Source organism: Aethalodelphis obliquidens, unplaced genomic scaffold (genome assembly GCF_003676395.1).
Source record: "Aethalodelphis obliquidens isolate GAN/ISIS:26980383/991018 unplaced genomic scaffold, ASM367639v1 scaffold72, whole genome shotgun sequence".
In the NCBI taxonomy this organism is placed as follows: domain Eukaryota; kingdom Metazoa; phylum Chordata; class Mammalia; order Artiodactyla; family Delphinidae; genus Aethalodelphis; species Aethalodelphis obliquidens.
The window spans coordinates 5,982,557-5,996,586 of NW_020838016.1; the positions used below are offsets into that span (position 1 = coordinate 5,982,557).

A 14,030-nucleotide genomic window follows, 5' to 3' on the forward strand; every position below is an offset into this window, starting at 1 on the left:
AATTTTCCACCTGTGAGAACATTATGTATAATGCAGCCCCTATTTTCTTCCTATATCCTTCTCCCTTAATGAGACATTCAGTCCAAGTATCTGACCTGAGCGTAGTTTGCACCGGCCGAAGTATTATATTTCACTTCAGCTAGACCAATGATGATAGGATTGCTAAGCAAAAAAGTAATTCCTTTCCTCCAAGGTCCTCATTCCTCAATCCCAGATTTTCACTACAAATTCATGACAACCAGATTCAACACCACCCCCCACCAATGGCCTCAATCCTTTTATTATTTTTAGTCAGAGAATGCCAGTTTGCACAACTTCAGAGGCAACCTCTCACACCACATTCTACACAAGACATTTCAATGATGGCTATACTAAATCTTCTCTACTCTTACTACAAATCCCAAATGTTCTCTCTTCATCATCTAGACTGGTGGTCAGCAAACTGTTGCCTGTGGGCTACATCTAGCAGGCTTTTTTAAATTAATGTTTTATGGAACACAGCCATGCCAATTTATTTACTTATTGTCTATGGCTCATTTCATGCTACAACAGCAGAGTTGAGCAGTGGTGAGAGACTATACAGACTAAAATGCCTAAATACATACAGTCTGGCCCTTTACAGAAAAAAAATCAACCAAGTCCTGAATCCAGATTACAATTTATTAAAGATATAGAGCAAAGGTTTCAAATAATATTCAGCCTGGACTGTATAATATGTTGTAGAGCACTGAGTTTTAGTTGCAAACATTGAAAGTCTGATTTCATTTATAAACCTAACATTCTAACTTCTCAAAAAAGCAGATTTAGCTACAGTGGGCTCACATTCCTCACAGAGTGTACAGTTTAACTGCCCCCTTGAGACTGATGGTACACAGCTCTCCAATTTGCCACAGTTCCCACCTAACCTGCTTTACTCATTTTCATTATTTTCCTGATTCTGCAAGCTTAACAGTTTACAACCTCTCAAATGAAATTATTCATTTGCCTTCTCTTTACTCTTGCATACTATGATTGTTCATTTTAGGCTAGGCTATGGTGCCCTGCTACTTGGTCAAACACCAGTTTAGATATGGCCAGAAGGTATTCTTTAGATGTGCTATTTAAATCAAGCGACTTTGAATAAAGCAGATTACCCTTCATAATGTGGGTGGGCCTTGTGCAATTAGTTAAAGACCTTAAGAGCAGAGGCTGAAATCTTCAAGAAGGGAGGTATTCTGCCTTCAGGTTGCCTTCACCCTCAACACTGCAACATCAACTCTTCCCTGGGTCTCCGGCCTGCATGCCAGCCTCACAGATTTCAGACTTGCCAGCTTCACAATCGCATGAACCAACTCCTTTAAAATAAATATCTCTCTGCATATAAATGTACATTCTATTGGTTCTGTTTCTCTCTAGAACCCCACCTAATACACATACCTACAACCTCATCACCAGCTTTTCTGTATCAAAGGAAAAAGCGCCTTCCTTCTTTCCAAGGCAAATGATGTCTTTTTGTTCATTTATAGCTCACTCTTGGTCCTGTATGAAGCCCAGCCAAACTGGCTTATAGTACCATAAAAAAGTCTACTCTCTTACATCTATGAACTTTTGCTCAAAGCATACAAGCAGTGGGGTTTTTTTGCCTTTCTGCTTTCCCAAATTTTACTTATTCTTCAACCTCAAGCACAAACCCCATCTGCTTTGTAATGGCTTCCCTGGTTACTCCATCTAAAACAAATTTGTTCCTGTTATCGACTCCTGTATTACTTACTGTCTGTACAGTTTTTAGTAATTACTCTATTGTGACATTATGCCTTAGTGTCTTTTAAGTCTCATATTATTTTTAACTATTAATGTGTTTACATTTAATTTCCCTTACTAGATTGCAAACTCCTGGAAGCTAAGAATTGTGTTCAAAACGTTGTCCTAGGGACTTCCCTGGTGGTCCAGTGGTAAAGAATCCAATCAGCCTTCCAATGCAGGGGACGCAGGTTTGATCCCTAGTGGGGGAACTAAGATCCCACATGCCGCAGGGCAGCTAAGTCTGCGTGCCTCAACTAGAGAGCCCATGTACTCTGAAGCCCACGCGATACAACTAAAGAGAGAAAAAAACCCAGCACGCCACAACTAAAGAGAAGCCCATGCACCTCAACGAAGAGCCTGTGTGCCGCAAAAAAAAAAAAAAAAAAAAAAAAAAATCCCGTATGCTGCAAGGAAGAGCTGATGCAGCCAAGATAAACAAACAAACAAAACTTTGTCCTATCTCTAGAATCTATCTAACACCATGCCTACCATCTAAAAGACACAGTTTTGAAAATCAGAAGGTCCCTGAAGTTAATTGGTATAATACTACTTTCTGAATAGAACAAAGCAAGGAGTTGCTCTATCATTAGTTGTTCTCTTCTCATCTTCCCTTCCTTCCTTTTTCACTTCTTTCTTCCTTTCTTCCCTTCTTCCCTCCATCCCGCTCTTTTTTAAGAGTCCCCAAGGTGCTAGAAGGAATCAGCAACCAGCACATCTCTGCCATCAGTCCTACTGAGTTTCTGGAGTCAGTACTCTTGGGGCAAGAATACTAGACAATGTATGCTTAATGAAAGCAGATATGCTTAATGAAAGCAGAGAACTTATCTGCTTTATTCTAGTTTATCTATTTTATCTGTTCAGTAACAAAAACAGAACTTGGCAGAAAGTAGGTGCTCAAATATTTGTTAAAAGAACTGTTCCATTTATAAACAATGAAACAGAATAGCCACTGTTTTAATGACTATATTAAAGCACTTTAGATTATTTGGGCTTCGATATCTTTCAGCTATTTTTGGTTAGTCAAAGACCATTATTTTTAAACTTTACCCTTATTTCTTTAATCAGAGGTGACAACTGTGTTTTACTCTATATACTTGATTTTTCACTATGACATTTAATCTTTATCTCATATAAATCTGCATACTAATTAGGCTGTACTTTGGCAGGCAGCTAATCCAACCCTACACACTTTGTGGATATACTCAGTAACTATCTAGTGATTAGATGACATCAGTAGAACAAATTATAATACTTCAACAAAAGAAAAATACTATTTCTTCTGTGACCGATACTTTGGTGATTATTAAATATACATATTTTAATATAAATGCAACAATATACTTTAACATAAGTGGTAAAGTACAGTCTTGAAGATCTTTATAAAAAAAGAAATTTGTAGTTAAACATATTAGGTAAATTACACATATATCAGGTAGATTTCCAAAGTATATTTGTTTCAAAAGCCCATAGAAACTTTTGTTGTAATTCATGACCCGATAATAACTTTAAAAATTGTAATACAGGACTAGTCGTACCTTTGTTTATGAAATTTTCTAATTTTAGATTCATAGTAATCAATTAGGCAAAGCAACCTAGAAAACAGATAAGTTGAATTATTTTCAAAATGTGGTATTGGAACATTTACTATTCTCTCTATACAATTTCAAATTACAGTGATAAACATACATGTTATCTGCAAATTTATAAAAAATTTAAGTGATTTTTGCCAGAAGCAAGTATCACACTATGCCATATATTTTAATTTTAATGTATATATTTTTAAATAACCACAGACATTAAATCTCAACATATTAAATGCATATTGTCCAAACAGTTCTACCTCTAGCAATCACTCCCACAGAAATACGTGCCTAAGGCTGTAACTCAAGATGAACGAAGTTGCTTGATGCACCATTATTTATGAGTGAAAACTCAGATACAATCTAAATATTTGTCAACAAGGGAAAAGTTAAATAAATAATGGCACATCCATATTATAGAAAATGAAGAGGCATGAGAAGAGACAATGTAAATTTGTACATCCTAATGAGAACTGATAAGGTTAAAAAATGTTGCATAGCAAAATGTAGAATATTACTCTATTTTTTTAGGAAAATAGTTATAAATGAATCTGTATATGTATTGAAAATGAACTCTATGGGTTCTTAGCTGAGGGATAATACCACAGCTAGGGGACAGTGTTGGTTGTCACACTGAATAGTTGGGGAGGGGGCGACGATGCTTAACAATTCATCAATGAACATGATGAATGCTCATCATGCCCTATACAATGAAGAATGGTCCCACCCAAAAGCCAACAGCACTATTGCTATGAAACACTAGGAAGGACAAAAACCAAACTGTTAAAAGTGGTATCTCTGGGATGTGGAAATTAGGAGGGGTAAGCAGGTCTATAACATTTTATTTTACATACTTTTATATTGTTTGAATTTCTAAAAGCACATATTGCTTTTGTAATTCAAAAAATCCTCAAAGAAAAATAAAATAACACTATACTTTCACATATTATTCTTTTTAAAGCAAGAATGTATAGTATTTCACTCCTATCTTGGGAAACTTGCCCATCTCCTTTTTTTCAGAGCTAATTCAACCAACTGTGCTTTTAATATCATAACTTTCCGGATTATCCTTCCTCTTCAACTTTCCCCATCCCAACACGTACCAGCTTTCATATTATCCTGCAAATATGCTTTAATTTCCTTTATATACTTCACAAGCCCTCTCACCCCTTCCTTCCCCCATGCTACCATTCCATTTCTATCTTTTTCCTTCATAGCAAACTTCATTCATCCTGAATGACTGTTACCTCTACCTTCAATAAACTTTTAAAGAGGACTTACCAGGAATTCTGAGCAAATAAGACAGTGGGAAGGCAAACACAAACCAATGAGGTGGCATGTAACACTTCTTACCACCCTCTCCTTCTTCAAACACTCTTGTTTCTTGGTTAGCCTGACACCCAAACGTAACTCCTCTTCTGTCTCTTCTTTCTCTCTCTAAATTTTAAAGTTCTCTGGAGTTCAGCCTTTCTAACTGTAGGCCTGATATCTCTCTGTGGCTGACGTAAAGTGCCTAATGTTCGTAAATGAACCCATTATCCTCCTTCCCCATTCCCCAAACCTAGCTTGAAATCTGGCTATCTTTGACTGCTCTCCTTCTTTCAAAATCTACAGTCAGTCAGTCTAGACAATTGCTGTCCATCTCTGCAGTATCTCTCTCCTTTCTTTTTTCTTTATAGACCTCTGTTATCTACCAACTAGACTATTAAAACCGATCACTAATTTTGTCTATCTCTGGGTTTAATTTCTTTGCTCATAAACCCTGGGCTTTTTTAATCCTGCTACACAGAAAGTAGAACCTAAACTCTTCAGCCTGGAGTTGAAGCCCCTCAAAGTTTCAGCACACCTTTCCTTCCATACTGTCTCCTAAGATACCATCACCTTGTGTACCCTACGCTCCAGACCTCTCGGACTACCTGGACTACTTGCCACTCCCAAATACGTTTTGTTTCCCAGACACCATATTTCTCTAACTAGAATACCCTTTTCCTCATTAACGTCTATTAAAACTCTACAATTCCTCTTGGACATGCACTAGAACACAGCAGGGAATGACACGGAGTCTTTGGCTTCATTGAGCTTACAGCATCATGGGGAATACAGATGCCAGAACAAATTAATACAAATGTAATGAGAATTACAACACACAAAATTCAAACTACCATCAACTGCTCCCTTTAAGGAACATGATATGTCTTCCCGTCTGCAAATAAATTTTAAAGCATTCGTCTAGGACTTCAACACACCTCAGGAGAATTGTTCCTGGGTATTGCATATTTACTGTTATGACTGTGTATGGAATCTTCCTCCCATTACGTTTTCTGCTAGGTTATTATTGGTGTAAAACAAAAGCTATTGATTTTTATAGATTTATTTTGTAAACTGGACACCTTATTAAACTCTTTTATTGTGGTTTTTTTTTTTTTTTTTTTGCGGTACGCGGGCCTCTCACTGCTGTGGCCTCTCCCACCGTGGAGCACAGGCTCCGGACGCGCAGGCCCAGCGGCCATGGCTCAAGGGCCCAGCTGCTCCACAGCATGTGGGATCTTCCCGGACCAGGGCACGAACCCGTGTCCCCTGCATCGGCAGACAGACTCTCAACCACTGCGCCACCAGGGGAGCCCTTTTATTGTGTTTTAAAAAAAAATTCTACAGTTCCTAATAATCTAGTTTACAAGTTACCTCCTTCATGAAGTCTTTCTGGTCATCCCCATCTTTCTCAGTGGAAACTAAGCTTTCCTTATGCCACGCCCAGTTAGTATCCTGTCTGCCTTACCATTACAGCACATACCAATGTGCCTTTTATTTTACTTACCTGAGTAGGTGTCTATCTACCCAACAAGCTATCAGGTCCATAAATGCAGCAAACATCGCTTTACTCATCTGTGTATGTCCTATACTGTTTTGTCCCAATGCCTCTGTAACTTTTGACAATAGCTGTAGTGGCTACAACTGATGCATTTTTATATAAGGGTTAATTCACAATTTTTAAGTTCTGTGCTCAAACTGAAAATTTGTTTTATTAAAAACCAAATAGGGCTTCCCTGGTGGCGCAGTGGTTGGGAGTCTGCCTGCCGATGCAGGGGACGCGGGTTCGTGCCCCGGTCCGGGAGGATCCCACGTGCCGCAGAGCGGCTGGGCCCGTGAGCCATGGCCGCTGAGCCTGCGCGTCCGGAGTCTGTGCTCCGCAACGGGAGAGGCCACGGCGGTGAGAGGCCCGCGTTCAGCAAAAAAAAAAAAAAAAAAAAAAAAACACACCAAATGAAGTGGAGAATCTCTAGGCCATCAGACAAATTCACACCTGAATTAGCTTGACTTCACCTGGTACTTGGTAAGTTTTCTCAATGCTTCTCTCCCTTTTTCTTGCCCTCTCACTCATTCAAAGTGCCTGTTATTTTGTTTTTGTTTTCATTCCTCTTCCTCTATCTCTCTTCTTACCTTATTCTCCCACTGTAATTATCTCTCTCCTTTTGTTCTTCCTTACTCCTATTTTCCTTTCTTTGCTTTTCTATTTATTCACACCTAGCTCCAACTACATTTTGTTATTTAAATTATTTATTATTTATATTTTTATCCTAGTTCGTCCTTCAAAAGGATAAAAATTGTATATATATATTTGTGTACATGTATGTGTGCATTCTCTCTCAAATAATTATTGAAACAATCTATAGTTTCAACTTGTTTTTAACTTATATGTGACTTCATTTACTTTTATAGTATAAAACAGACATACCTAATTAGTAAAAATCCCCAATCCTACTATGTAAACACATAAGCCTAGTTAAAATGTAACTAGTTTATACTATTAAGTGAAAAGAACAAGGTGCTATCTTTTATACAAAGAAATATAATATCCATACTGTTTGTATTTGCTAAAAATAACACTAAAAAAATTATCTATAGGGAGAAGTAAGGAATAGGTTAAGGGGACGGGAATGAAAACAAAACCTCTCCAAATATAAATAATTACAGTTTTGACTTTATAATTGTATAAACGTCTTACATATTCAAAAGTAAATTTTAAAAGCCAGCCCTAAAAACTGAAAACAAACTGAAACAAGTAAACCTAACTGTATATTAATTTGGTGCCACAAACACACAGAAAAGAAATATTTCAAGATATTTTAGAACACTATATTTTGACTGTACCCATAGTGGAATATATTATTAATGTCGAAGATAATTGCAAAGAAATTTAAATTTCATTCAGTTGGCATATTGTTAGTAGCAATACTGGTATTATTATTTTGAAACTTTTTCTATATTATAGGATAAAGCAAATAAATAATTATGATATTATTCTTAGGAATAAGGATTTTCAGTGTAAAAGAAAACCGTTACAAATGTAAAATCAGAGTTTAAATAAAAACCCAGTAGTGTTAACTTCAGTTAGAAATTTTTCTCAGAAATATACATAGTTCCTGGTACTTGCCACTAAAAAGCCCTAAAATCAATGACAACGTAAGATAAGCAACCTAAACACTCAAACTGTGGTCTCTAAAATCCATTCCTGACTAAAAGGAACCAGAGCTCTTTTGAGAAATGTCTAATCAATTCATTTTAAATGAGTTAATTTTAAATGTTCAGTGTTAGTTTTAACAAATACCTAACTCCATTCCTCAAAAGAGCTCCTAGGGCAAAACAATGTACAGGATGTATCTTCTGCCTAAAAGTAAGAAATCTAACAAAGATTAATGGAGTTGGGTCTAAGGGATATAATACCAACATGATAAAGATCCCACCGGCCAAAGACAAGATAATTTGATCATTAAAAGCCCACGAGTTAATAATAACCTTTGAAAAAAGAGAGATAGGCACAAACAAAAAATCTTACTGCTTATCATTGGAGATCATTAGGGCAACCACTGCTTACTCTAAAAAATTAGAATTAAAATGAAAGAACTGAGCATTGCACTTCCCTGTAACAAACCATATAGGGCAACCAAATAGTCCCTATTCAAAAGGAAAGGTTCTTTTTTTTAATGGAAGACTTCTGGGAAAAAAAGAAAAAGAAAAAAAGGGGTAGCAGAATTGAAAATAAGATCATCAATGGGGGAAACCATTAGATGAAAGGGTGATGAGAAATTTTATAGTGGAAGGATCAGATTGTTATTATTTAAACCCCTGAACAATCTCATCATCCCTGAGAGTAGGTCAACTAGACATTATGTGCCTCCTGATATGTTATAATTAGAAGCATAAATTACCACCTATGAAGTATTTTGCCAAAAATACTTGCATCTGAATTTAGCTCTAACTTCCAGTTTAGAGGGAACATAGGAGATAGAAGAATAAATTAAATGACATAGTAAGGAAGCAAACAGACAAATCTAGCATGTACTTCTCCAGGACAACTGACCATTTTCTTCAAAAAGTTAATGACATTTAAAATAAACAAACAGCAGAGAAGAGGGAGAGGAATACTTCACCAGTTTAAAAGAGATATAACCACACCCAAGATGAAATCTGTTTTTAAAAAAGTGATGACTCTAGCTACATATCAATTTACGTAGCAAATATTACTGTCTATCCAAGATGGTATGAGGAACTCTCTTGCAGAGATAGGAGAACACTCTGTTTTGAGTGATGATGCGCTCTTCGTCCTCCTTTGTTAATCTACAGATATCCTTCTGCAAAGAAGCAATAGTCTCTTGTTGCTCCATTCGTTTTTTCTTATAATGCTCACATTTTGCCTGTAAGAAATTTTTCAAAAAATATAATTATGATATATACATCAAGGACATGCTGTCCTAACAATATTGTACACAAAGCTATCCTCACAATTTCTATCAGGCTGCTTCATTCAAGAACTTCAGTACTGAGCCTGTCTTTAAATGGGTGCAAGCTCCAGGAACACTGATATGTCAGAAATGCAAAAACTATAACAAGTAAAATCAGTGTAAAATGGGGAAAATATAGCTTATAATTGCATGCATTCAAGGTTTCATAATAAGTAAAAGAACTCAATCTCCATAAAACTGATATAATTTTATATATATGTTTAGATGAAAATAATAATCAGAAAGAGACCAATATTAAGGATGTCAAAAAGAACCAAGAATTAAAATTAATATTCTTAAGTGATCAACGATAATTCAGGATTTCAGATGGTTTAATCACCTTAGGCATTCATGTAATGTGGTAGACTGCAAACTCAGAGAAACCAGGAATTTGTTCAGAAATAATATGTACCCCAAGATTTATACAAGGGAATGTAAATCCTGAATACTCTCTTGCCTTCAGTGAAATATCACCAGCCTGGTTTTCCTTTTTTCGATAGTTTCCATCCCTCAGTGTCCTTAGAAAGCTCATAATCAACAGTACCATCATTGTTATTATTAATACACTTTTTATAAAGCTCAGTGAGAAACCCTATCCCCATCTGGCCTGCACAATACTAAGACACACCACTTTCAGAAGACAATGCCATATCTAAGCACATGTTCACCTGCCGATAGGGTCAAGTTTGCACAGACTTAAGAGACCCTCAGGGGAAAAAGGAGACTCAGCTCCTGGTACCATACCATCTGTCAGTAACCACCAGCTATACCCAGAACTTATCCTCTGCCTCAGCCCCACCTTGGAAGCCAGGCAGGAGCTCTACAGCCAAGTGACTTGGGTCCCAATTCCATCTCTGTAAGTTAGCCATGAAACTAGAATGACTGAATTTTTCAAGGTTGCAGGGTGTAAAAGCAAGATACAAGAATCAACTGTATCTCTCCTAAGACATTCTATGAGGTCAGTGTTACCCTAATACCAAAACCAGACAACACACAAAAAAGAGAACCACAAACCAATATCCCTTAAACAATGATGCAAAAACTCAACAAAATACTAGCAAACCAAACTCAGCAGCATATTAAAAGGATGATACACCATGACCAAATGGGATTTATTCCTGGAATGCAAGAAAGGGTTTTTCATACGTTGAACCAATGTAATAGACTACATTAACAGAATAAAAGGAAAAAAAACATGATCATCTCAATTGATGGTGTCTGTGTGCTGCAACTACTGAGCCTGTGTGCTGCAACAACTGAAGCCCATGTGCCTAGAGCCCGTGCTCCACAACAAGAGAAGCCACTGCAATGAGAAGCCATGCACCACAACGAAGAGTAGCCCCTGCTCGTCACAACTAGAGAAAGCCCAGGCACAGCCACAAAGACCCAACGCAGCTAATAAATAAATAAATAACAAAACGACAAAAAAACAAAAAAAACCAAATTGCCTAAAGGCTTGGGCCTCTGAGATAATACCCAAAGACCCACAGGAATAAAAGATTATCTCTGTTCCACTGATGTTATGTACATAGTTTCCAAAAGACAAAAGTGGGACTATAAATCTGCCACACAGCAGAGTCACTGAACTCCCAGTTCCCTGACAGATACAGATAAAGGCCTGACACACATTCCTAAGTTATTTTTGCAGGAAGCAGACCCCCACCAGAGGAAAACTGCTGACTGCAAGCATGTAGACACCAGACTGGTTGAAACTAGAAGGTTGATGATACTTGAAACTTCACCTTGATGCCAACCAGTGCAAGAATTGAGCACAAGCTGATCAGGCACTGTGCGGCCCCCTCCCTCACCCAGCCTTTAAAACCCTTTCCCTGAAAGTCCTCAAGGAGTTGGCACTCTTTTCCACCTTCTCCCTTGTACTCAAGCTATCCTTTCAATAAAAAGCTTTGCTTGCCTAAGAATCTTGAGGGAGCAATATTCATTTCTATGGTATTACTGTCCAAGAATCTGGAGAGGGCGCAGTAACAATTTTAACAGCCCATGCCATCCTTCCTATATCTCTTTCCTCCCTACCTAGATATCAGTTACTTATAAGGCAATCATGTATTAGGAATATCTTGCTGACTTTAATATACATTAGATCTATTTTTTCATTTGGCCCTAAAAAACACTCAATTTCATGGCTCCCTGTGTACTTTAGAAAGCTAAAGTCAATAGAGGAATCCAACACAAAGTAAAAAAAAAAAAATTGAAGCTAAAGAACTTGTGGAGAAGTGTAAAAAAGAGCTTGGTGGCTTTACACCAGATAGTTTGGATAATACATAATAATTAGGGCACAGAATATAGAGCTAAATTTTTTTCCTGCTTTTTAAAAGTTTAAATAATAACAGGAAGGAAGTATTTTGTGCTATTTCGACTGTCAGCAGTAAATACATGTATGGAGAGAAAATAAAAATAAATATGGAATTGAAATATACAACAATAATATAAGTTGGAGAATGTCAAAAATTGTTTTATGATTGTTACAATGTCATGGAATAAGGTAAAAAATACAAAGTAAAATTACATTTTGAGAAGTCAAGAGTGCATATTTTAATCTTTGAGGTAACCACTAAAAGAATAGTAAAAATCAGTTTCCTGATCCATATACTCTCTATGAAGAAAGAAGAGGGAGAACTACCTGATACTGTTCACGTTGACTTAAAACTGAAATTATCTGCTTAGATCTTTAGAGAACCCAAACGTTTATCAAACTTTACACACAGAAGCTAAGTACAGAAAAAGGGAAACTGTACTGAAGAATATAGAAACTGCAAATACAATGTTGTCTTTTAGTTTCTGCGTTTCCCGAGAAATCTCTCAACAGCAATCTCTCAAGAGCAATCTTTCAAAATATTATTGTCAAACATCTGTTAATTTCCTAGATGTCTTTGCCACATACACACAAAATCAATGTTTCCTTTCTCTCAACTGCAAAATATGCAGCACTAAACCATTCTAAAATTGTAAACAAGCATATGCCAAAAAAAGAAAAATGTGCCTCAAACTGTGAAATAATTGTTCTCCAGGAGCACTTCCATCTTCCCCAAGAAAGCACAGATTAACTAGTACAGTACAGAATACATGACTAGTCTGTAATAGAACTGGACAATCAGGCAACATTGAGGGGCAGCAGTTCCTTGGGTTTGCCAATTTCTGTTACATTCTATAAAAAGTACCCTTTAGAGGCTTCCCTGATGGCTCAGTGGTTGAGAGTCCGCCTGCCGACGCAGGGGACACGGGTTCGTGCCCCGGTCTGGGAAGATCCCACATGCCGCGGAGCGGCTGGGCCCGTGAGCCATGGCCGCTGAGCCTGTGCGTCCGGAGCCTGTGCTCCACAACGGGAGAGGCCACAACAGTGAGAGGCCCGCGTACCGCAAAAAAAAAAAAAAAAAAGTACCCTTTAGGTACTTAAAAAACAAACAAACAAGCAACTAATTTCAGTTGAGCAAAATAGCATAGACACCCTACCCCAACACCAGGTTTTCACACCCCAATCCTAATTCTGTCTGTCCCCCACGGCAGACTGGAACATGAGACCTCCTCTGTACCAATTTATAAGCTACATAACAAATCTCTGGGACCTGAAACAAAAAGTTAATGGTCCATAATTCATTTAAAACAGATGAACTACTTGACAGAAAATACATGCCACTCCAAGTCACTTCTTACCAATGAATCCTCAAGCATCTATTCTTTCAACTGCCTAAAACCCTGGTACATTCATAAGTCTTATATTTTAATAATTTGACTTTGTGATTTTTTATAGATCAACCTCTCTGAAAAAAAAATAGGCATTGTCCTTAAAAAAAAAAACAACACTGCTCTCCCCTGCCCTCATCTCCCTCTCTCAGTACCACCTGATGGCTGCTTTCACATCAGTAAGTTGATGAGTTAAAGAGCTTCAGGTTTCCGCATGGTCCTATATCTGAGAGCAAGGTCAAAATCAAATGCATACAGAAATATTTCCAAAATCCCCCTCCCTGTAGAGAGAGTTTGAATGTACCGTTGATGAGGAAAGCAACCTAACAAAGCAAACCTAAAAATGTAAAGTTCTGGGCTTCCTTGGTGGAGCAGCGGTTAAGAATCTGCCTGCCAATGCAGGGGACACGGGTTCGAGCCCTGGTCCAGGAAGATCCCACATGCCGCGGAGCAACTAAGCCCGTATGCCACAACTACTGAGCCTGCACTCTAGAGCCCGTGAGCCACAACTACTGAGCCCACGTGCCACAACTACTGAAGCCCGCGTGCCTAGAGCCCGTGCTCCACAACAGAAGCCACCGCAACGAGAAGCCCGTGCACCGCAATGGAGAGTAGCCCCCGTTCGCCGCAACTAGAGAAAGCCCGCGCCCAGCAACAAAGACCCAACACAGCCAAAAATAAATAAATAAATAAATTTATGAAAAAAAAAAAAGTAAAGTTCTAACAGTAAAAGATTTTGTTGACTGATGAATAACAGAAACAGACTTGGCCATCAAAGAATGACAGTGTCTTCTCCAGAACGATGATCAATACCAGCAGGTAGAGTACTGTCCACCCCAAGCTGGCAGCCTAAATGAGGGCAGAACACCAACTGTCTGAGGCCTCATACCAGAACTTCTTAGTATCTCTGGCTGATTCTCTCTGGCTCCTGAAATTTATATTAACTCATCAGATCCTTTCGATGCTGCCAGTATAAACTGAAGGGACATCCAGACGCTGCCTTGAGGAGTAGTGGTCCCTTTTAGGCAGCCTGAATTCTCTGTGTGCAATAGTGTTGTGCTGACAAAAAGCATTTATAATGATATAATGTTTCTAAGTATCTGTAATGTCTCATAAAACTAAATACTGGTTATCACTACAAAAATTTATTTCGTTTAATCATAATAAACACCAGAGGTTTGAAATAAGA

At 37.7% G+C, this 14,030-nt stretch overlaps 1 protein-coding gene across 7 annotated transcripts in view; it reads right to left on the reverse strand.

The window, feature by feature from the left end:
• Positions 1–14,030, reverse strand: part of CEP70 (centrosomal protein 70) — an 81,035-nt gene that overhangs the window by 39,975 nt on the left and 27,030 nt on the right. For 6 of the 7 annotated variants that reach the window (XM_027091572.1, XM_027091575.1, XM_027091570.1 and 3 more), the window contains 2 exons: positions 8,886–9,055; positions 3,318–3,374 (listed from right to left, as the gene is read on the reverse strand). In XM_027091572.1, the coding sequence (XP_026947373.1) occupies positions 3,318–3,374; positions 8,886–9,055 (227 nt within the window). The remainder of the gene's footprint in view (positions 1–3,317; positions 3,375–8,885; positions 9,056–14,030) is intronic. The other variant, XM_027091573.1, reaches the window with a different exon arrangement.